We start from the raw sequence: 25,333 nt of genomic DNA, 5'->3' as shown, positions 1-25,333 counted from the left end.
GTGGGATAGCTATACTGTTCACACAGACCAGTAGTGGGATAGCTAGACTGTTCACACGGACCAGAAGTGGGATAGCTAGACTGTTCACACAGACCAGTAGTGGGATAGCTAGACTGTTCACACGGACCAGTAGTGGGATAGCTATACTGTTCACACAGACCAGTAGTGGGATAGCTATACAGTTCACACGGACCAGTAGTGGGATAGCTATACTGTTCACACGGACCAGTAGTGGGATAGCTATACTGTTCACACGGACCAGAAGTGGGATAGCTAGACTGTTCACACGGACCAGTAGTGGGATAGCTATACTGTTCACACGGACCAGTAGTGGGATAGCTATACTGTTCACACGGACCAGTAGTGGGATAGCTAGACTGTTCACACGGACCAGAAGTGGGATAGCTAGACTGTTCACACAGACCAGTAGTGGGATAGCTAGACTGTTCACACGGACCAGTAGTGGGATAGCTATACTGTTCACACAGACCAGTAGTGGGATAGCTAGACTGTTCACACGGACCAGAAGTGGGATAGCTATACTGTTCACACAGACCAGTAGTGGGATAGCTAGACTGTTCACACGGACCAGAAGTGGGATAGCTAGACTGTTCACACAGACCAGTAGTGGGATAGCTAGACTGTTCACACGGACCAGTAGTGGGATAGCTATACTGTTCACACAGACCAGTAGTGGGATAGCTATACAGTTCACACGGACCAGTAGTGGGATAGCTATACTGTTCACACGGACCAGTAGTGGGATAGCTATACTGTTCACACGGACCAGAAGTGGGATAGCTATACTGTTCACACAGACCAGTAGTGGGATAGCTAGACTGTTCACACGGACCAGTAGTGGGATAGCTATACTGTTCACACGGACCAGTAGTGGGATAGCTATACTGTTCACACGGACCAGTAGTGGGATAGCTAGACTGTTCACACAAACCAGTAGTGGGATAGCTATACTGTTCACACGGACCAGTAGTGGGATAGCTATACTGTTCACACGGACCAGTAGTGGGATAGCTAGACTGTTCACACGGACCAGTAGTGGGATAGCTAGACTGTTCACACGGACCAGAAGTGGGATAGCTAGACTGTTCACACGGACCAGTAGTGGGATAGCTAGACTGTTCACACGGACCAGTAGTGGGATAGCTATACTGTTCACACGGACCAGTAGTGGGATAGCTATACTGTTCACACGGACCAGTAGTGGGATAGCTATACTGTTCACACGGACCAGTAGTGGGATAGCTATACTGTTCACACGGACCAGTAGTGGGATAGCTATACTGTTCACATGGACCAGTAGTGGGATAGCTAGACTGTTCACACGGACCAGTAGTGGGATAGCTAGACTGTTCACACGGACCAGTAGTGGGATAGCTATACTGTTCACACGGACCAGTAGTGGGATAGCTATACTGTTCACACAGACCAGTAGTGGGATAGCTATACTGTTCACACGGACCAGTAGTGGGATAGCTAGACTGTTCACACGGACCAGTAGTGGGATAGCTATACTGTTCACACGGACCAGTAGTGGGATAGCTATGCTGTTCACACAGACCAGTAGTGGGATAGCTAGACTGTTCACACGGACCAGTAGTGGGATAGCTATACTGTTCACACGGACCAGTAGTGGGATAGCTAGACTGTTCACACGGACGCAAGCAAGCATCTCCCAACCTTTCAGAGCATTTAAAAGCAAGGCTTTTAAATTGACATAGTGGAAGAACGCAGAGTATGCTATAGATACAGTACATTATCCTTAGTAGATTACCAATATTATATACCACTAATGTCTTTACACGAAGGAGTCCACGGATCGTGCTGTTAACTGTAACTGTTGTTTATTAGAAATGACACGGTTGCATTAAGCTAAACTGATTCACATCATGTTAAAAAGTGACACAATCATACGTGCTATTTGTTTTGGCTGGCATTATCCTACAAACATGATCAAATCCCAAGACAAATGATACCATTAGAACTGCTAGTGGGTAAATATAATAAAAATACTTAATATATAGATATGTGAGAGATGATATGTGTGAGTGAATTGCTAAGCTAGCAGAATTAGCGACCCGGAACCCCGGACCTCTCAGCCCACAGAGAGAATTAGGAAAGAAAAAGCCCCCCCCCCTCCCCATGGGAGGTCCTACAGTTGGGTCAGTGCTACCCTTCACCCAACCAACACCCACGTAAGAAAATAAAACATTGTTGCCGTTCCTCATCAGCCAGGGCTCAACTCTCCAAATGTCGAGGTACAGTAGAGAACAGCACAACACACTCGGTTCTCATACAAGCGGAAAGGAGAGAGGAAATATAGAGGGAGAGAGAAGAGAGGGAGGTGGAAGAGCGTGTGTGTCATTATTAGTGTATGTGTGTGTTTAACAGGGCACGGGTGGTGTGTTAGAGGGCTTGGAAGCACTGGGGCCCGTATGTATCAAGCGTCTCAGTGTAGGAGTGCTGATCTAGAATCAGGCCTGCCTTGTCTATGTCATTTTATTCATTGGGATATAAAAGGCAAACCTGGTCCTAAATCAGCACGCTTGATACATACCTGCATAAGTGCCTCTGCGCCTCGTCTCCCCTGTAGGCTCTCCACGCAGTCTCAGTGGTCATGCGACGGACGGTGCGACGTCCAAAACGCTCCCCTCAGCCTCTTCGTTAGGTGGGCCACACAGCAACCACCACTATAGCAATGAGCAGGAGCACGATCACCACCAGCATCCCTGAAACAAGAATGGAAACACAAAGAGAAGGATAAGTACTGTAGGGGGGAAACTCGACAGAAATTCAAACAATCAACAACTTTACAAAGTGTACCTAATGCAGAGTAGTTACAGCACAGACAGGTACAGTACATACTAGTTACATAGACAGGTAGAGTACATACTAGTTACATAGACAGGTAGAGTACATACTAGTTACATAGACAGGTAGAGTACATACTAGTTACATAGACAGGTACAGTACATACTAGTTACATAGACAGGTACAGTACATACTAATTACATAGACAGAGAATTCTACACATTGCCTAAATTCTTCTGATCAGGCTAAGCTGGACAGCCACAGACCAAAGGAATAGGTGGTGGAAAAGCAACCAATAAGTAAACTTGAAAAAGGTAGGCCTAGGCCTTTTTCTAGTTAGCTCAGACCTTTGGCCCTAGCCACTTTTCTAAATCCCTGCTGCGCCCCAGTGTTTAGGCTACTACCCTCATATTACCTGCACATTTTCACCAAGATGACTTAATACATGTTTATATGCAATCTAGAATTGTGACAGGTTTATTGGCACAGATCACGCTGCGGTGGGCATGTGTTCCAGATCTGACTTCACTGGAGAGGGTAATCAATGTTTTTCCACCAATGCTGTGGAGACAGAGGAGACCTGAAAGATTATACTGTAGCTACCTCACACTTAAATCAAAAGCTTTTTACCCCACAGGACCTGAAAATGATATAGACACAGATCAAATTAACGTTTTTATCATGGCCAAGATAATAAAGAAAATATAGAAAAACGATTCAAAAAGTTCAAGACCAACATTTATTATCAAGACTGTGAAATAGGTAGTTATTCTGTGTTTGCATATTGGCTTGTTTTATATGGGTTTGAATATCATATGGCTAGCCTACAACCACCGTTCAATGGGTTTTCCAGTTGTCTTGGCTAGCCCGTTGTCATCTAACCTACAGCTGTTTCAAATCCTGAAACCTTCCTAAGGTGTTGGTAAGAATAAAAGGACTGGTGGATGGCTGGTGTCAAGTGTCATGCCTCTCAACCGTGGTCAGCTTTCATGGCAGCTAGGGGGATTTCTCTCCCAACTTCATGCCACACATTACAGTAGATATGGAAAACTATCTCCAAGGACACATTTAGCCACATTTTCCTCTCGCTCTCTCTCTAGTGTTTCTCCTTGACTGGCATCCCCATCGGGTGAAGATTTCAAACAACTGCATCCTGGAGAATCTGATGGCTTGATGGCTGTCGACAGTCTGGCTGACTCAAGTTGTCCATGGTTATTTCGCATGCGAGCTGGTATTTTCCCTCCCGGCCTTTTCACTTTTGGTTTACATTTCTTTCATACCTTGGCTTTCTCGTCGTGCATTCTACTCTGCAGCGTAATTGCAGTCTGGTCCACAGGGAGAGATAGGGGGGAAGATGAACCCAAGCTGAACTAATTGCCTGCGTCGTAGTCAGAGTAGAACTCCTAATCTAGGATCAGCCCCCCGTGCCGTCCGTGGAATCTTGTTCATTGTGATCTAAAAGGTAAACCTGATTCTAGATCAGATGTTCTTATGAGACATAGGACTTGGCTAGGAAGCTTGGATGTGGCAGCAGCGAGTCCAAAGGTCTGGATGCCTCGTTAGCTTGGTTGGTTGCGACACTTTCTCCTACTTTTAGGATTTCTTAATTGAATACGGTGGTATGGTTACTGTAAGGATACACTACTAAACAGTTCCAAACTGAGGGACAGATCCCTCAGAGGGGAATATCTCTCTCTCTGAGTTTAGTGAAGGAGATGCAGGCACAACTTAGTGGCTATGCCCATTCACCATAGTCTACATGTAACCAATTAATCCTAGTCCTATTTACCCTTCTTCTCCTAAATTTTTATTTCAAACTTTCAATAAAACAGCTCTGTCTGAAGCCTAGCATGCTAGTCTCCGACCTCTCAGAATGATCATTGGTCGAGACAGGACCTCCCCACTTGATAACTTACACATGTGAGCAGAGGCGCAACAACGTAAATGTCAAGTGGGAACATTCCTCCCAACAGCCCTCATGATGGCTTTTTAAACACCTCACACTTAAGAGAAATATACACACACACGCCAGACAATTAACTACGCTTCAGTGTGAAGGATATTAAAACAGGATAGTATGCTGTCATCTTTACATTCAGCTCGACTTGACGGAGGGCGTAGGCAGATAAACATTCTGAAGTCAAATTACGTTAGACGTTCATGTACTTATTTGGATAATAAAGTCATCTTCTTCTTCGATATGTTCCCTACCACCCAGTCACCTCAACCCCCAGACACCCTACCAACACTCCCTCCCCTTCTCTTTGGGACTGTCCCCGTCCCGCTAAGTAACTAAATAAGTTACTCCTGACCCAGTCTCGACGAAGCAATGACAACAATCACATTTGCAAGCCAAATAGATGAGACTACGCTTCGCCATTGAAGCCAAGGGGTCTACAGTGCAGTCAGCAGTCAAAGTGACCCCCCCCAAGAGCTTCAGAGATGGGCAGAGTAAGAAGGATTGGGGTACAACCTTTTTAGCATTTCCCGACATATCGGTAAGACAAATCCTAATTGGTGGAGAAAAGGAAGGGATACGGGTAGAATTTGTATTTCTGTCTCTGCCCTCGCCAACACACACACACCTCCCCCGTTCGTACCCTTTGCCTATGGTTCATAGCTCTTTTCGGCCACAAAAGACTCGGCTGACCTTTGACGACGGGTCAAATTTGATGTTAACATGGTTCGCGAGGTCATCACTTTCCTAATTGTAAACCTTTAGGTTTCTCACACCATGGTAGATAGTTATCCTCCAGCAAGTCCATTGTAATATGAATATATCACTTCAGAACACATTGATGAACATCATATTGAAGTGATATACAGTCAAACGAAAAGCTTTCGCAAAGGAATAACACATTTCATAGAAAAGAAGCCTTAAAGCGACTGCTGTTTCAGATCTATTGTTTTACAGCCATCCAATGTTCCACTCTTGCCAGCCAAAAACAAGTGGTAAAGGTGAGGTAAGCATTTGTAAACGTGACAAACCATGACATTCGAGACCTGTTACTCCTCTAGGTCATGGGATCAACACCGCCATACGTACAAAAATCTTGGATTTTTTTTGTTTTAGTACAACCCTAGATTTGAATGGTTTGTTTCAGTATTTTTTCGGTCCAACACTGAAATGAATGCTAGGGAATGGGAGACTAGTAAAAATGATCAAATCGGCATCAAAAGTATTCAAGATTTACTTAACAGGCTTAAAGGGATTCAGTGAAATTAAGTTACATTTACCTACCCTCAATGACAACCCCTCGAAAGCCCTAACAATTCAGGCCTACTTGAGATGCAAGCCACCTGCGGGATTCGAGTCTGTGAGTATGTGTGTGTGAGGTTTCCCTCTAGCCTCCGCAGGCCCATGGGATTAGTCCATTGGAGAGAGGGCGAGAGGTCTGCCCCCACGTTGCTGGATGAGACACTTAAGCCCTGGGAAACTCACACCACCCTCCTAGGGCCCTTTGGTGCTAAGGGGTCATCTGCCTTTCTAATGCCACCTACCCCTCTCAAAACCTGTTCACTACCCGTTTCCCAGTAAAGGGAAGTGACATTGAAAAGTAGGCTTTACTTTATTGAATCTTTCTATTGGGCAGCCTTAACTTTCTCATTTTGCTCAAAGCTTAAACACGGTTTAAAAAGGCTAACCTCGAGTTAGCTTTAAAAGCTTTAACGTTTTTCTTGTCACCCATATATCCTGGTGAAATCCACAACCGTGTTGTGGTCTGATTGTGGCTCTTCCCCAATAAACCTCAGCACCGTGAGACTGATGACTGGAGGACTTGTAATGTGCTTGTGTCTCGACTCTCTCTATGTTTCAACAAGATCCAGGATGTTTCACAAGCCTGCCCTGAGATCCAGTCATGCACCCGTCGTTGCAGGATGGATCCATGGCGGTATGTTATGCTATGTGGGTCCTTCCTCCCTTCAGCGGAGAGATGACCCCGAACCATGTTCAGCCCGTGCTCGTCCAGCCTTCAGCTTACCAACTAAACACAAAGGTAGGATGGATTTTCCACAGCGTCCTCAGTCACTCATCTCCTTGTTTTATCTCTGGCAGAAGGTCTAAGAGGTTGATTAAAGATTGACACAACTGCAAACAAAAGCCTCAGGTTCCATCAGTACACGTATAAGAAGATGTGGATTTGCTGGAGGTAATGCATCTAAATGCTGCAACTCCTAACAGCTCAAATCCTAACAACAGCAACATCTTATGTTAAATCCTCAAGTTCAACACACATCTTAAGTCAGGATTCTGCCCCCACTGTGCATAATCTGGGATGTTTCTTCTCTTATGAGAGAAAGTATGTCAAGTATGCCCGTCTCCTTGTCAAAGCCAGTCTTTCCCACCCATAGGAGAACTGAAGGAAGACATAACACTCAAGCCTGGGCTTTGGACGAGCTGGGTTCCAAAAACAAATAAAGCCCAGGCTCAGGAATTATCAACACGCACCCAAGAACAAGAGGAGAAACACTCCAAAAGATGTGTGGCGTGTTCTAGTTTCAATTATTTCTTTGCACGAGACAAAGACAAGTGTCAAACAAACCAGGAGAAGAGAGGATGGAAAAAGGAGGAATGGAGCGGGTGGGGACTCCCAAACTACCCCCCCCCCCCCCACTACACATAATTGTTAAGCATTGGCACTGTAGAGAAGGGATAGGGGGAAAACAATATGAGAGAGCGAGAGCGAGAGCGAGAGAGAGAGAGAGAGAGAGAGAGAGAGAGAGAGAGAGAGACTTCTGGGTTAGCACAATGTGCCCAGTGACATTAGTTCTGAGATGTTCAAACAAACCTCCTCTGGGTGTCATGGTGACTGGGCAGAAATGGCATAAACTGTTATATTAGCTGAGCGTTCATCGCTTCCCCAGATCTTACTGTTGTATCCCCGCGCCACTGTTCGCCTGTTAGTGGGGGCTCCTGGTGCAACAATGCGACCATCTCCAAGGTGACGGGGACTGGCGTTTACAAGGCAAACATAGCTTGACTAAGCCAACAAGCTTTGTCGGACATTCCCGTTCTCGCTGTACGGTAGCTAGCCTAGCTACCTCCCCTCTCTGGCATATCTTTTTCCCAGCAGAGAGAAAGAAGCAGGGTGGCCATTGAGAGAGGAAAGCCAGGCTTTGTAAAGGCTAAAGACCAAAGAGCCGAGTTAAACAAATTAAAGGGGATTGGGGGGGGGGGGGGGGGGGGGGTAATGGTGAGGGAGGGCCCCATTGACACAGCATCACAGCTCCTCTTTAGCTCTGTAAACCACTGAACTCCATCAAAGACTGGTTACAAGAGAGGGTGGTGCTGACTTACTACACTACAGACTGGCGGCTCCTGGGAGTCCTTTGAAAGTGGTACCAAGAAAGGCTTTTTGACTTACTACAGAGTCTGTACTACAGCCTGGCTCTTGGAAGCCCCTTCACAGAGCAAGGGAATGGGAATTGGATAGGGGGACCTATGTGGGACTGTTTTCTATAGCAGAGAGTAGTAGATGTGATAGAGACAATCCCCACGCCACTGTGTGGTGTTTCGGTGCCATCAATGTCGTTGTTTCTGGTCAATTAAGCAGCATCGAGTCTGCTTCCGGTGGGCACAGCAATGATATCGCTGAATGGACTACGATGGATGGAGCTACTCTGGGAGAACCCAGCTTCAGAGGGTTCTGATAGGAGCTCTTTAACACGATCTTTAACCATCACGAATGACTTACCTGGAGAGTAAAGATTATAGGACTGAGACTCAATATAACACATAACTGGGTGCATTTAGTGTTTGGCTCTGGCTTTCCCATTACTGAAGGTCTATGCTCCCTTTACTAGGCCATTCACAGCACACTGAACTGTACTGAGAGCTGCAGAAAGAGAAAAAGGAGATGGGACCGATGCTTGTAAATCTGGATGACAGACAGACTTATTACAGTTGGGTTAGGAACACAGAGCAGATCAAATGGCCTGGCAGACCGCAGCGACCCTGGAGAAGAAAGAGAAAGAAGATGTGCTCACCGCAGGAAGCCGACTTAGTCTCCACCAGCTTAACCCTTCGTGTCTCGTTGCGGATCCGGTCATCCGTCTTGTCCACCAGGTGGGTGAGGTCATCGATGATTTCTAAGAGGGAAAGAGAGCAGTGACAAAGTTAGTTGGAACGATGCTTCAACTTTGAGTACATCTCAAAGACCACAAAAATTTATAGATTTTTTTATTATTTTCAGATTTAAGTGACCTCCAACAGTCCTATGCTCTCGGCACTCGCTAATAAAATCACCCTTTATAGAAACGCTATGGACTTGGAAGGAAACAGAGCCTATATAGGTGCTGTCGGCAGCCTCAAACAGCCCTCGAGACAAAAGAGAAGAGTGATGGGGGGAATGTGTGAAAGCACTCTTCTCCCTTTCAAAATGGTTCAGTACTTCCTGAATCAATGCTGGCTTTAATCAGTGACTCTACTTTAACGGCCGCTCGTGGAACAGACGCCAGCCGGGCGCTGCTGCAGTACAGTAGGACTTCCTGTCTTGAAGGCCGTCCAGCTGGAGGCCTGTGGTTCATAACGACGAGTTGCCGTGGTGACACGACAGCCATGGTAGTCCACAACTGCTGGAGACCACCCGAGACCACGACTTAGGTCACTGCCATCCAACACTACAGCGCAGCAAAATCCCGGCAGGCAAAACTGGTTGACATGACGTCATAATGAATGTAAAACTGGTCATTACAAAAAATGGCATTTCAACCAGTTTTGCTCCCTAGGAAATGCAGTGAGCATTTACATATTAAATCGCTTCACTCGCTGCAAGAGACTGTTTTTGTATGACATTGAGTGAACTGTGTTTCAGCGGCGAGAGCCTTTGAAAATGTTCCCACTGCTGTCCTTGCTATTCAACTCATAGGCGGAGTAAACCAATTACTCAACAATGAAACACAAACATGAAGAAATATCTGAAGAAATATGAGCGAAAAAGTGTCAAAACAGCATGGCTCATTTCTCGAGTTCTACATTAAATTATTTATTGCTAAACAGAATCTAAATGATCCATTTCGTCTTCAGCGTTTGGGTGTACGTCTGTAGATCGAGCTGTGTGGCACTGGCTCGTCGTTTGTTCAATTCAAGCCTCGATGATAGGTCCTCTCCAGTCTCCAGCAAACCTTTGACAGAATAAGAAATTCTAGGGGCACGAACAGTGACGTGTTGTGGACTTTTTTAAACAAACTGAGGCCGAGGAGAAAAAGACCAACTGAACGGACAGAAACTCTGTTCACGTACTACCCATTTTGGCAAGTTGGAGTATTTTCAGGAAAGGAAAGCAAGTCTTTCACCTACAGGCGTCCTTTGGCTGCCAACTCAAACAAGCTGCTTTCTTATTTCCAGGAAACGACCTGTTTTCTGACGTCTGAGACAGACATACATGTCTAACAGAGGGTTTTCAAGCAAGTTACAAAATGACTCCAATATAATTTGCATCCGTCCTGTGTAACATCAACCAGGCTAAATTATGAAATTCTCACGAGTGAGTTCGAAGGTCATAATCAGACTATTCTTATCTCTAGGTAAGTTGTCTTTCCTAGTTCGAGGCGCCCCTTCGCCAGTGAGAAAGCATGCTTCGGTAAGTGGAGTCATCAGTGGTTGACAAGGGAACCTGCTTTCGGCCCAACTCGGATAATTAAGTTGGAGATAATTTGGGTGAGGCGGGTCAGGCAGCGTCAGTTTTAAAGGGGCAAAGTGCGGAGCAGAGAGGAAAGGGGCGACGGAGAGACGTGAGAGGGCCATGTGTAAAACATCTCCTGGGACATCCACCTCATCCTAGCATGAGGCAACAATTTACGAGCAGCGAAACTGAGAGAAAGAAACCAAGAGACGGTCTTACAAGTTCGACCAGCTACCCCTTGGGATAGGTACACAAAAAACGAACCAACTCGCTTCCCCTCTTCGCATGCCGCGCTCCAGAGACATAATTCCCAATTTCCTAATGCAGCACGTTGCTCCGATACATGACAGCTGCTCTCCCTGGCTCGGACCGGGCCTATCAGCCACACCACAATGCAGGGCCTGTTCCAAAACGAAGGTTGTTTATTTTAAATGCTATTACACTGGATAAACCTCCAAACCCACAGTGTGGGAGAGAGCACAGAGTCATAGGCTCATACTCACATAGTGATGTCATCCGGTGTACTGTAAGTGACGGCTTGCAACCCCTCCCCCCCTTCACATTGGTAAGTAGAGGAAGCCATCTTTCTAAACTCTGAGCAGGCACCCAACACTAGCATCAGAAACAGTGGAACGTGTGCTGAGGTCTATAATCACCGCCCTATCCCACACCCCCTTTATTTCCTTTTTTCTAAGGGGTGGATCAGCTAAATATTGCCGAAAGAATGTTGCTTCCATCAATGTAATTGTCTGCATCATTTCCAATCCCCCATATATTTTGGGGGTAAATATATATATCCATATACATAGACACATGCATACATATACGCATATATACATACACATACCAATATAGACAAACATACTTTGTTTTGAATATTTTTAGAATATACCTTTATTATTCCCCGCAAACCCTACCACCCTTCCCCCAATTGGAGAACCAATAAAAAGTTAGGCTTCTACCTTCAGTTTATACACATTTTACAGACACAATCTATTTTACAATAGTTATATTTTGTTTGTTTTTAGTCCTTCCTCTATTTCTGATGTCCATCCAGTTTGATTTCTACTTGAAACTGTGCTATTTCACAAAGGTTCTGAACCTATATACATTTTTTTACAGACCCTGTATATTTTACATTGGTTATCTTGATATTAGTCTCACCCTTCAGCTCCATTCAACCCCTCCCATCTATCTCTCAACATCATCCATTTTGGATTTCTATTTGCCATATATTTTTCAACTGTGCTTTGATGCTTCACAAAAGTACTGAACCTTTCTATTCTCATAGCTTCTACAGATTGTAAATTAAAAATAAACATTTTCGCTAAAATAATTATTATATTATTGATTGATTGACTATGGCTTTTCAAATCACCCAGTATTGCTATCTGCAGCGTTAGTTCTAGGCAAATGTTGCAATTCTTCAGCCATTCCTGGACCTGTGACCAAAAACGAGCTACATATGGACAATACCAAAATAAATGATCTAATGACTCTACCTCCTCACAGCAGAATCTGCAGAGCTGGGAAGATTGTATCCCCCCATATATATCACATTCTATTGGTTGCAATAATTTTGTATAGTAATTTAAATTTAAAAATTTTGAATCCGGCGTTGTTTTGCGTATCAATTCATAAACCATGTGCCATGGAATGGGTACATCGAAAATCTCTTCCCAACTATTTTGTCCCACACCCCCTTACTTAACCCCCTTCCCCTCGGTCGTCAAGGACAAACAATGCTAAACACGCTGGTCGAACAGAGCCTTTTGTCGATGTCAGTGATGAGGCTCTCTTTAGAATACAGCCCACGGTCAAGGCGAGGCATTATTGCTAAGAGTCTGCTTAGACAGTATCTCTGAGTAACACCTCAGAGACAGAAAACACACAGTCACACATTCTCACACAGAAGCTTCTTAACTTAAATGAGGAAAAAGTTGGCGAGACACAGCTGTTTGTGTCTAGTTTACTATTCAGTGTGCAGCACATCAACAAGCTTAATAAATGGATTTCTCCACCCACACACCACCACAGACACAAACCAATGTGAAAGCCCAATCTAAAACAGCAATCTAAAGTCGACGGAAAAACTCCAATCAAAGACTTTAAAAAATGCAGATAAATGGGCAACGAGCCCTCGATTTTCCACCTTTTTTTAAATGAAGGCACGAGTGATTGCAAGTCAAAGGAATTGGTGAAAACAAACAAGAGTAGTTTCCTTCACAATTAAGACAACGTCGGTGTTCTTCCTTCCCTGAGGAAAGAGACATGAATCTATCAGCGTCATAATATACACAAGTAACTAACTACACTTTTCTTAATTAATCTACGCAAACATATTTATGTCCTTACTCCAACATTCCCCAAGAAAATGCAAGAGGCAATTAGCAAGTTCTTCATGGATACCGACTGTTCCCATTGTCACCTCATTTGTTTAGCTAGAAACACAATTAAAAACTCCAGGCGCAGTCGCTTGGGGGAAAGACCGGGTGGGGTGGCTGGTTGTTTGGCAGCCAAAAGACAGAGACAGCAGTGCTGTTGAGATTACACGGATGTGTCAACTGACAGGCCAAGTTCACAGCTCTGGAAAGAAAAAAAGAAGAGACTTTCCTTCCCAAACACCAAAATAAACAGCGTAATCCTGTCTCTTCCAAAAGGGTACACGCCATTGTCACCTTGCGTTCCTCTCTTTCTATAGCTCTCTCAACTCTATGCAAAGAAGGGAAAGCACCCTCGCATGAGTTTGTTTTTGTTTTCAGGTTGTATTATCTTCCTAGTCTTCTCTGTCTTTGTCCTGTGTACAGGTTGCCAGGGAGGAAAGGTGTAGGCATGCCCACGAGTGACGTCATTTGACACAGCAATTCCCCAACCACACTGGTGCGCCGTAGGACACCTCCGCCACATTCTTCTGACGAAACATGACGCCACCGAAGGCTCTGGAACACAGATGTTGTTCTGCAATGACGTCACTCACATCTTTACTTTGTCCTCCGCGGCCGACTACACTGCGCCCTCTCAGAGTCCCATGTTTTCCCATCCAAGACAATTACACTGCTTCTCTAAACAATGTTCCTGATTGCCTTTAGATCCAATGCCAGCTTCCTGTCTCAAGACACAATAGTTAACAGGTTCATTTCCATCCCTGTTGGATGGTCATCTGGATGGAGAGACTGAGAGACTTCCTCTCCACTGCACATAGGGAACAGTGAGTTCTAGGATGAACGCCTTAGTTTCAGTATTGGACGGCCAATTGTTTTGGGAGACCAAAGAAGCAGAAATCCCTTTGAGGAATAGTGTTTGTCATGGACAATGTTCTCCTTCCGTGTCCTATCACTGGCTCTGGCAATGAGATTTTCCTCTCAGACGACACAGAGCAGAAGACTCACGTCATTCTCCATTTCCTTGTCTTGCGTCTCAAATCATGTCTCACGCCTGCAAACAAACATTGGAGGATTGGAGGATATGACCTCAAGGTCCAATATTACCGGTTCTTGCTCATCCAGATCCAAGATCCAACTTTATTACACAACTGTAAGCAGAGCAATACTTATGGTCCGGTACTAACAGAAGCAAGGAGGTCATTCGGGACCAAAGGAGCGGAGCTGGGGCCTTGGCGCCAGTTACGAAATGGAATGGAGTTCGTCAAGGGGCAGAAAGTGCAACTGAGTGAAGCAATGGTTCAGGTACTGAGGTCTGTCAACGCAGCGTCCTGGGAGGGATTTCCCAGTCTCACCCCCCCACAGGATGTGGTGTTGGGCCATGGGCCAATAGGCATCCAGTACCACCAGCAGGAGCTGTCACGGCAGAGTGTGTAGAAGAGGCAAAGCAGCAGCAGTCCTATGCCCTGAGTGTCTGTCTGCCTGTCTGCCCCCCCCCCCCCCCCCATCCAGATGAATGAGAGGGGACTTACTGCCTTCCCCGACCTTCTTCATATTCCTCCAAACACCCTTCTTCATATTCCTCCAAACACCCAAGTTGTTGACTTATTTGTACTGGGTTTGCTGTTGCGGCTTTGGGGCACCATTCTAAACAGTGACACCCCACTGGCTCCAGGACACGCTGTATTAACTGTGTGTGTTATTGTAGGATACCTTCCCAATCCGATGGCCTGGGCACAGAGAGAGAGAGAGAGAGAGAGTGCTGCTTGTTTTTCAAACACAAACAGACTCGGCAGGCACTCATTTCGTTGCACTTACCCGAGTGATTTCTCCTGAGGATATGACAGACAGAGCGCTCCACTTTACACTCAGAATCCTGGGCCCCTGTAGCTAGTTACCCACCACAACTGTTACCAATTGGCCCCAATGTAGAGAGGAGAGGTCTCTGGTTGCCAAGCAAAACACAACACTCTGTCGTTACTGGAACTTCACTTGGCACACATCGTGTACGCAGCACTCCGCTTGGATGATATACTGTAGTGCCGGGCAATTACAGTATTTACAAGAATTTGCGCCTTTCCGTCAAAGTTTTCGTCCTCTTTTTGTTCTTAAACTTTCCCGCCCCGCCTCGATGCGCATTGTAAACAAGTGAGGATTAGTAAGGGCTGCACTCACAGCTCTGAGCTTTCTGACTTTATAAACTGACAGCGAAACCCGGAGAGAGCAACGCTGAGCTGGGGGCCAATAATGTGGAGAGAAAAAACCCTCAAACTAACCATTTCGGTTTCAATAAGAAGGACTTGGGTAAAGAAACAGTGCAGAAAATGTGTTTTGGCCAGTCTGACATGTGGGAAGTAGAAGAAATAAACAACGGCACTTTCTTCTCCTAGCAACCATCTAGCAACCATCTAGCAACCATCTAGCGCAGCTAGTAAAAAAAAAAGAGCTGTCCGTTTATTTGTTCATAATGGAGTGTCTATTGAGGTTTACAAGAGTACTTGCTGATGGCCAGTGAATGCCATGATTTCTGAAGTGGATCCAAAACCAACAACATGCCTCAAGACACGATTTATTCATGATGAAAAAAATGTGACCACAAAAATAACAAAATCAACAATAATAAAAATAAACACTACATTTGGCCTGTTAGCGTTGCTTGTCCAATGAATCTGATTTACAAAGGGTTTGTAAAGCCTCTAAGGCTCTTAGAAGCTGAAAAGTATGTGTAGAATGGACTGCTTACGAGAGGGGATCGATTGGCCTTAAACCAAGGCATTGACAAATGGCACCTTAGGCCACCATGAAATAGCATTGCCATGAGGTCGAAGATGTGTGTGAGAGTGTGTGTGTGTGTCTCTTCCTCCTGTGTGTGTCAGTCATTGTCTGTAAGCAATAACACACTCGCCAGGAGCTTTTTGGAGCTGAAGCATCTCCATGCGTTTCCTCCCAGCATCTGGTCTTCTGAAGTCCCTCAGCACATGTGCATAGATTAGTCTCACCACAGGGTTGGAATTGCCCCGGCCTCCATGAATCCACAGCCCTCCACCGAGCACGACGGGGTTCCCGTACCATTTACCCCTATTTACCCAGAAGATTTGCCGTCAGTCGTCACGCGGACACCCAAAATGGAGGTCAGGTTGACGGATGACTCTGTTGAAGGTGGAACCTCCACTAGAAAGAATGCACTTGAAAGAGAAGCCATAGACATCCACCACCACGGAGCCTTTCCCTTTGACGAGTGCAGTCCTATCCCGCCGCTGTGCCCTTGCTTTGACGAAATACAGTTGATTTTGGGTCCGACTGGTGATGGCGAAACAGGAAGTCAGGTGAATTACGGCAGTGGTTCTCAAACCTCTCCTCAGGGTCCCTCAGACGTTTCACAATTTTGCTGAAGCCCTGAATTAGCTCACCTGACTCACTTAGTCAAGCGCTTGATGAATAGTCAACAAGTTGAATCAGGTGTTCTAGCTCTGGAATATATTAAATACATGGAATGGCCGAAGGGTACCTGGGGAGAGGTTTGAGAACCACTGGATTAGGGATTAGTCCAGCAAAGGGCCGTAAATAGGACTGCCTGGTTTAACCACATTGTAGAAGGACAAGGTGAGGGGCTTATGACCACTTGGAAAGACTATGTCTGTCATGTTGTACGATCATGTCATTCTGCTGGGGTTCTCTGGGGGTGAATCCTTCAAATAACTCGCTTTCCAATGGAACGTGCAAATCCAAACCATTTCGAGAGTGAAAATGCATTGAGCATTTTCTACAGGTAAACGTCAACCCTCCCGTGCCGAACGTCGATGTTCATGGAGCCTCAAGGAAGTTCTTGGAAATCATCTCAAGGGACATAAAAATTGTAATAATGCCTCTTTAAAAGAGAAGAAACCCAAAGCGCAGGTCAGGCACACAGAGGAACGTAGTATACTGTTCCGTTGCCAGGTTCTCAGAACCAAACCTAGGTCTTTCATACCCACCAGGCCACAGCCATTCAGGATATTGCTTCAGAGGGTTGCCAGATTCCAGATTCATCCAGCAGCTCCCTATCATGGCCAGGTGCCACTGAACAATGAGTGTGTGATGAGCATGAGGGTGCCAGCAGAAAAACGGCAGAGGAGCACGGGAACCATCATGGGCACGGAGCCACAAAAACCACACATCACACTTCCTTACCAAGACCTTGGAGGAGGAGGTGGTAACACATTGAAATGGGGGAACATTTCATTTGTGCCTCCAATGACTCCGTTTAGAGCACGGTGCGAGGAACACCAGGATTGTGGGTTTCCACAAGGGCCACATCGACTAAGAATCGGTTGACAGTTCTGTAAATCGTTTTGCATACAAGTGCCGGCTAAACGGCCATGCTGTTATCGTTATTAGGGAAAAGCGGAACAGTACAACAGGAAACACAATCTCTGGACCGATTTCAGAGGGCACAGTGAGCATTAGGTCGTTTCCAGGATCTAGCATCGTCTCGCTGGCCTGGCACAGCAGTACTGTAAAAACACCCTGTAGGTATTGTCAATGTAAACACCACCTGCGGAGTCTCTGTTTCTCACCAACAAAACAAATCTGGACTAAGTTATACTGCACCCCTGTGGAGCTGAGCTTCCCAGCAGTACACTGAGTGTGTCTAACTGACTGCTAAGAGTTATAGCGGGACTTTGATGTGCAGCCAGGGCCCGTTTAACCCCGAACACACACACACATTCTGCCAGGACCCTTGTCTGGGTCCAGAGTGAGGATTCACCATCCATAATAACGCCAAGTCCCTCACTGTCCATTGACAGTGGAGAAGGAGAAGGAAAGATATGTCTCAAACAGAAAACTATGATGGAGACATTATTATGGAAAACTGATTCCACCGCCAGCTGTTGTTTAGCCACTCAGAGTACAGGAATGTGTAACAAGAGACAGTTTTGGTATTGAGTATTAAAAAAGCGTTTTGCATGCTGGGTTTCCTTTAGCATGATTGCCCTTTAGAATGGTTCCTTACATGTCCCAGGGCTCCAAGTTCCTTTAAGTTACCACAGTGCATCTGAAATCTGCTGCTGATCTATGCTGTGAACTGGGTTCAAAGTTTTGATTGGATCAGAAGAACTCCATAACACCTCTGATAGGGGTGATATCATTGGCTTGTAAAAGTTCCATAGCACTCCATAGAAAGACTAAAATAACAGCAAGTAGGTAAAATAATAAAGTCACCTTCAAACATACACAACATGTTATTTTCCCTTCTGAAAGCTGTTTTTATTTATAACTGTATATTACTTTCATTTATGATACCATTATAAACTGTGGGTTAGAGAGAGAGAGAGAGAGAGAGAGAGAGAGAGAGAGAGAGAGAGAGAGAGAGAGAGAGAGAGAGAGAGGCAGACAGAGAGAGAGAGAGAGAGAGAGAGAGAGAGAGAGAGGGGCAGAGAGAGGCAGGCAGACAGAGAGAGACAGAGAGAGAGAGAGAGCGAGAGAGAGGCAGGCAAACAGAGAGAGAGACAGAGAGAGAGGCAGGGAGAGAGAGGTGGAGATACAATTGTGGTAAAAGTCCCTCTATTAAAATGCTTAAAACCCACAAACGTGGGCCGTGGCAGGGCTATGTGCTGTTGTAGCTCACGCCAGAATAAATGTTTGAGTACAGTGTTCCTGAAAAAACATCCATACAGGAAAAATACCCCCCCTCCCCACGTAGCTTCTGGACACCAAGGAAGGTATTTCACCACCAAAACACACACCAAAACATGCTGCAATCGTGCACACACACAAACCGATTCACGCACATACGGACACGGGCTCGCGCACACACTGTTGTGAGAAACAGACGGGCGCGTACACACACACGCTCATGTACTGAACATACATAAGCGCAACCTATCTAAATGCCATCACAACGTACATAGGAAAACTACGTGAAAAGAAGAGGGGTTTAGGGGAATATTATGTCGCAATCGTCTCCACAGCTGCGAGTGCATTCTGTATAATACCAGAAAGCCCTCACCGCTGATGAGGAACATGAGTAGGTGGTGATCGCTCACAGACAGGGAAACCACCTCTAAGGTACAAAACAAATGAACAAACTTTAATTGACATTTACGACTTTCCCTCCTCCCAAAACCTCCCCTCAAATCCACAACTCAGTCCCCACAAAACCTCCCATTTCATCATCAGAATCGTCTCAGCTGTCGTCTCCTCTACTGCCCACTGGTGGCGATGTAGCTGAATTACAGCGCATTGTACCGCACAGGGCAGCAGCCAAGCAGCACACTGACCAGACAGTCAGTATCCTCAATGCACTGGCGTGGACGTGTGGTTACATGTTCTTGTCGTTGTGTTCAAGACACCTCTGTATAGATAAAATATGGTTATGTTGTGACTGAAAGGTCAAAAAAGTAGTATGTACAAGGCTGATGTTCCTTCATATATGGCCTTGGCTGGCAGAGAGCCATAGAAACAGAAGCTACCATAGGGAGGGAGTGGTAAGATGAAACACCGGCATGCCCTGTGATGTCGAGGTCTGTATCTGTCTGGACTCGTGTCCTCCAGCCGGTAGCAGCTCCCATCCACACGCCAGTCAGTGCACGAACCCCCTAGAAAGACTATTCTAGATCATTCACCTTGTGTCTACTCTACTTCACCCTGACAACAGAACACAGACAGGTAGGTACAGTAACACAGTAGGTCTCCTTTGCTCTTCCACAACATTTCACTTTGTGTCTTTTAAAACAAACACTTTGCTGTCGTGGATCCTGGCATAATATACACTGAGTGTATAAAACATTAGGAACACCTTCCTAATATTGAGTTGCACCACATTTTGCCCTCAGAACAGCCTCGATTCATCGTGGCGTGGACTCTACAACGTGTCGAAAGCGTTCTACAGGGGACGCTGGCCCATGTTGACTCCAATGCTTCCCACGGTTGTGTCAAGTTGGCTGGATGTCCTTTGGGTGGTGGACCATTCTTGATACACACCCAGCAGCGTTGCAGTGCTTGACACAAACCAGTGCGCCTGGCAGCTACTACCATACTCTGTTCAAAAGCACTTAAATCTTTTGTCTTGCCCATTCACCATCTAAATGGCACACATAACCAATCCGTGTCTCAATTGTCTCAAGGCTTAAAAATCCTTCATTAACCTGTCTCCTACACCTTCATCTACACTGATTGAAGTAGATTTAACAAGTGACATCAATAAGGGATCATAGCTTTCACCTGGATTCACCTGGTCAGTCTATGTCACGGAAAGAGCAGGTGCTCCTAATATGTTGTACACTGTGTATTATTAATGTTTACTTTGTGGGAATTCTGCCTTTCTCTCATGACGTAGGCCTCCAGAAAAAAATATTTTTACACAGCCTGGTTGGAAAACGGAACAGCGGCGACCTAGAATCAAAATGGGAACAGTATTAAGCCAAAACCATAACAGATGAGAAAAATAAGATGATTGGCTAGATCAAAAGGACTTGGTTGTTCATCCGAGCGTAGGCGATCTGAGAGACACAACGCAGAGCGCGAACCTTCAACGTTCAACAAAACGAGGCTAAAAGAGCTCATTTGTGAGGCAAAACTGCTTTTGAAGCTCACCGTACTATTACAGGGAGGGAGCCGTGAAGATGACTTTTATCAAACCCTCCACTCCATGTGTTAATCTTGTGGATTTCACACATAGGGCAACAGATCAAATAGAGGGGACAGAAACCGGATTTCCTCTTTTGAAGCACTTCAAAAGCCTTATCTTGGAAACAAAGATAGGCGATACTCATCCGGCGCGGTTTCAAATAATCATATTATGATTAAAGCCTTTGAGCTGCTCTTTCAGTCTTTGATTGTGATCGGTTGTCTCTGCGCAGACTTGAGGGTTACATGATCGCCATTGGTCATATCATGGTGTTAACTCAGATGAGTAATCTTCACGGGTGATGTCAGACACCTGTGGCAAAAGACTGGAACAGAAGAGGGGACTCACACGACTACAGTGTTCTAGGACTACAGTATGGCAATATGAGATGGACTTAATATCATGCAATATCTAATACATGCATTACTTCATGGAAGCAAATCACACTTGCCCCCCAAAATGTACTATAGGACCAACTTAAAATCTAACGTAATAAGTAGGCTACAACTTGGCAATGACACTCCCCTGACTTTAATTGACAATTAGACAAATTCCATTTAAAATGTGCTTATTAAGGTGTTTTTACAGATGAATAAACAATTCCACCATCCCCAACAATTCCACTGTAAAACATGTGTGCGGCGCATTTTCAACAGCCTAAAGAGGCATGCGTTCCCATCACCGAGAGCCTGTGAACAAGCCTGGCGTCTGGAGTCCCCTCATCATCACCATCCTCCACATTTTTACTTATGGAACGACGCCCTTCAAAAGCTCACCAAAGACTTGAGACGCTAATGAAGCATTACCTAATTCAAACATGAAGCCTCCCTCTCTTTTCCTAGCTCCGTCTCCCCGTTTCTCTGCATCAGCTGTGATGAATGACTTCTAATGAGTCCCTGCTGTGTGGTTCAACTGGCTGCTTCTTCTTCCCCCCCCCCCCCTCCCTCTCTCTCTCACTCCCCCTCTTTCTCTCTATGGATGAAATCATTGGAAAATGACCCGTCTCTCGGCTGCCTCGTTTCAATGCCACTGCACAGTGTTTCTAAGCCCATGCTTAACACCGGGTTCGATTTTACTGTGTGACATGTACCCAACCCCAGCCCTCCACAGGTAGCGTGTGAACACATGCCCCGTATATTCCATATGTGTGGCATGTTAAAAAGTAACAGCGGTGAATATTCTCTCTATTAAAAGGGAGAGTAGATGAAGGTCTCTGCTCTTTAGCCCTGCCGAAATGGGAACCACCTGCTGGACTGAGGTGGTGGGTAAGTCTAAGCCCTTCCACTCGTTATATGGGGTGACCCACTTTACCTCCAGACGGGTGGCGAAGAAGAGGCGGTACTTTAAATACATTTACTCCACCGAGATCCCGGCGGGTTCCAAACCGTTGGATGTGGCTTCCAAACCGGAGTGGTTAGCGATTAAGTAAACAGAGTGGGAAGATTTGTTCTCGCTGTCACTCACGTTAGCCAACGAGGCCCGGCAGAGCCAAGCGAGACCCGAGCCAGGGCCAAAGTAACATTAAATTGCAGGGAATCCTTTGCCCTCCACCAAAAGGGAAAGTGCCAGCTGAAATTGCAACCTCACCACATGGCAAATGCACTTTCCTTTCCCCATGCAGCAATCTGCGATGAAGCCCTCCTGGGTGATATTACAGAGCGATATTAAGACGTTAAGGCCAGTTTGGCGTTAAATTGTACACATAGCACTGTGGTGAGGTAACGCTCCTTGAAAAGTAATAGCAGTGACACGGGTATGTGAACGAAGGTACGGTAAGCATAGAGTTAAACCCCTTAGCTTCTGAGGAGGGCTAGTGAGATCGGTGCTGTCAAGGCACCTGAAGAGAGGTTCTGGGTCAAACACAGGGAGGTCGATCGATGCTGGAATTCAGTCGAACCCACACTACGGCAAACACACAAAACTGTGAAAATGTAAGCTTTCAGTGAAGGAGAAGTGACACAACATGATGTTTTATCTCAGTGCAAGAACAACATTATAGTCCCTCCTTGACCTTAACAGGCCACAGGACTCAACCATTTGATTGATGTTTGGAAAGGAACAAGACAAATGTACAATGCTGGAGTGTGTTGCGCAGTCTAAAAGCCGGCATTTTAAAACCTTAACGCCAGCTAAGACCATTTAATATCATCTAAGACACTTTAAAGAGGCAAATTACTCAAAGACACGGTAATGAGAATGACTTGAACCAAATGTTTGTTTCCAAGCATTGTCTCATTCTAAAACAATCAACTAGTTAAGAGGGGGGGGGGGGGGGGTGAGCCTGCTGGTGAAATCATAGTTTACTTCACTTACATGGAGTTTTTACTGCTTATTAGTTTGTGGTTTTCCAAGGGATAAAATACACAATTAATAGTTTGCGAATGAGCATGTCATTGCCAGACAATCTGGATGTGGTTGTTGTGAGTGGAGGACCAAGGAGCCTCTCCCACTGACTCTCTGGCCCCAGGACAGGGCTCTGAGCTAGGGGACATCTGGAGGTGATCTGGGGCCTCGCTGGACCCGGCTGAGAAACAGACGAGGTGCAGATGAGCTGGAGCCGGGCGACACCTCGGTCTCTGACGCCCTGCCCTGGGCTGCTGCTGTCGGGTGGTGAGTTGTCTCCATCAGAGAGAAAACGTGTGTGTGTGTGTGTGTTGAGTGCGCCCGCCTGCGGGTGTGCGTCAGACCAACGTGTTGGACCAGAGAGCTTCTTCCTCAGTCTCCACTTTCACCCACGACAAAGTGGGGACGGGTGGTCGGACGCCACTGGTTGAGTAACTCGACGAGTGACTCTTTATACTCTTTATATGAGACGGAGAGGCAGCCAGCTAATCTTCACATCCCCTTTAAATCATTCAAAGACGATCATCAAACACACTCATCCCTTTAAGACCAATAACATCCCCACATTGAGGACAGTTGTCAGCTATCAGTCTTTTTAATTGCTGACAAAAGGGTCAGGAGGAAAGTTGGCACTAGTAATTGTTTATTCGAGGATGCTGTGGATGTGATATTGCGCATGCTGTGCTTAATGGGCGATATACTTAGGGTTGAATTGTCTTGGGTAGAGTTTTTTATTCAGCTATTCCAAGCACAAATAGCCGTGGAAAGGCTTTGTCGCTCCCTTTAAAAGCAGACTCAGGGTCATTCGATCCATAGAGCTCTATAGCACTGGAAATCCCTTAGCCAATGAGAACAGACGATCAACAAAATGGGAAAAGAAAGAAAGAAATACATGAACAAGATTTTTTTTCATCCCGCCTCTTCTTTCAAAGCTGTTCACTCTCTGGTGGTGAAGCGAGCTAAACAAGGCCACATTCAAATCGAGCTAATTGTGTTAAAAGGGTAAATGGTCATTAAAGTTCAATTAGGGTTAACCGCATTGCAATGCATTCCCATTCCTCAGTGTGTTTTGAAAACAGCTCGCTTTTAATCTGTCATCTCGTTCATATTCCACTGCAAATGATTGTTTAGTATACTTTTTATACACATATGCCACTATCGCTCATGTTGGAGATTGTGCCAGAACCTGCAATATAACATTCACACTGCCCTCAGTGCACTGACATTATTGGTGCAAAAGAGAGAGAGAAAAAAGACTGGGTTGGAAAAAAGAATGGACTTTTCCTAAATAATTCCATTACTTTCCGTACAGTTGTCCTAACATGACAAAGAATGTGTGAAGAGGTGTAAAATCTCCCTCTCCGTCACATAGTTGGCACACCCATAGACCACTCCTCTTTTCTGGCATCTGGGAATTCCTGCCTGTTGCCTTTTAATGTGGGTCTCATTTCTGCTGCTAGTGTGTGTGTGTGTGTGTGTGTGTGTGTGTGTGTGTGTGTGTGTGTGTGTGTGTGTGTGTGTGTGTGTGTGTGTGTGTGTGTGTGTGTGTGTGTGTGTGTTGCTAACGACTGTCACGAGCGGAGCGCCACATTCGTTCCAGATGTACAGAAACTAATCAAAGCCAAGATCCACCGAGCAAGACAGCGGCCTGGACCGACGGCGGGAAAACCTCCTACATGCTTTATGGCATCTATAAAAATAAAACATTTAAATACAATAAATCGGAGAATTCTCTCTCTCTCTCGCTCCCTCCTCTTTCTCGCTCTCAGACAAAAACGAAAGCTTTTATCGAGGTGTCTGAGCTGCGACAGAATTTAAATGGTTAACAGTAGACTGCCATTTGCACAGGGAAAACACGTTGTTTAGCCTCGACCACAATACAGATCTACACGGAGATAGTCTGTGTATTCTTGGTCTGCTGTTTCAGAGCCCAAACTGCATATGAATCATGGGACGTGCCTGAGACCATGTGAGAATGCTGTTCATCGATTACAGGTCAGCATTTAACACCATAGTACCCTCCAAACTCGTCATCAAGCTTGAGACCCTGGGTCTCGACCCCGCCCTGTGCAACTGGGTCCTGGACTTCCTGACGGGCCGCCCCCAGGTGGTGAGGGTAGGTAACAACATCTCCACCCCGCTGATCCTCAACACTGGGGCCCCACAAGGGTGCGTTCTGAGCCCTCTCCTGTACTCCCTGTTCACCCACGACTGCGTGGCCATGCACGCCTCCAACTCAATCATCAAGTTTGCGGATGACACTACAGTGGTAGGCTTGATTACCAACAACGACGAGACGGCCTACAGGGAGGAGGTGAGGGCCCTCGGAGTGTGGTGTCAGGAAAATAACCTCACACTCAACGTCAACAAAACAAAGGAGATGATTGTGGACTTCAGGAAACAGCAGAGGGAGCACCCCCCTATCCACATCGACGGGTCAGTAGTGGAGAAGGTGGAAAGTTTTAAGTTCCTCGGTGTACACATCACGGACAAACTGAATTGGTCCACCCACACAGACAGCGTTGTGAAGAAGGCGCAGCAGCGCC

The 25,333-nt window shown here is 45.8% G+C and overlaps 1 protein-coding gene across 1 annotated transcript in view; it reads right to left on the bottom strand.

The window, feature by feature from the left end:
- Positions 1-1,845: 1,845 nt before the first annotated feature.
- Positions 1,846-25,333, bottom strand: part of LOC139567712 (syntaxin-8-like) — a 44,077-nt gene continuing 20,589 nt past the window's right edge. The window contains exons 7-8 of the mRNA XM_071389146.1: positions 8,818-8,919; positions 1,846-2,747 (exon numbers count right to left, since the gene is read on the bottom strand). Of these exons, the coding sequence (XP_071245247.1) occupies positions 2,683-2,747; positions 8,818-8,919 (167 nt within the window). The 3' untranslated portion in view covers positions 1,846-2,682. The remainder of the gene's footprint in view (positions 2,748-8,817; positions 8,920-25,333) is intronic.

This window comes from Salvelinus alpinus, chromosome 2 (assembly GCF_045679555.1).
Source record: "Salvelinus alpinus chromosome 2, SLU_Salpinus.1, whole genome shotgun sequence".
In the NCBI taxonomy this organism is placed as follows: domain Eukaryota; kingdom Metazoa; phylum Chordata; class Actinopteri; order Salmoniformes; family Salmonidae; genus Salvelinus; species Salvelinus alpinus.
Note: the sequence above shows the minus strand (reverse complement) of the source record. Positions and strands in the feature narration are given on the sequence as shown.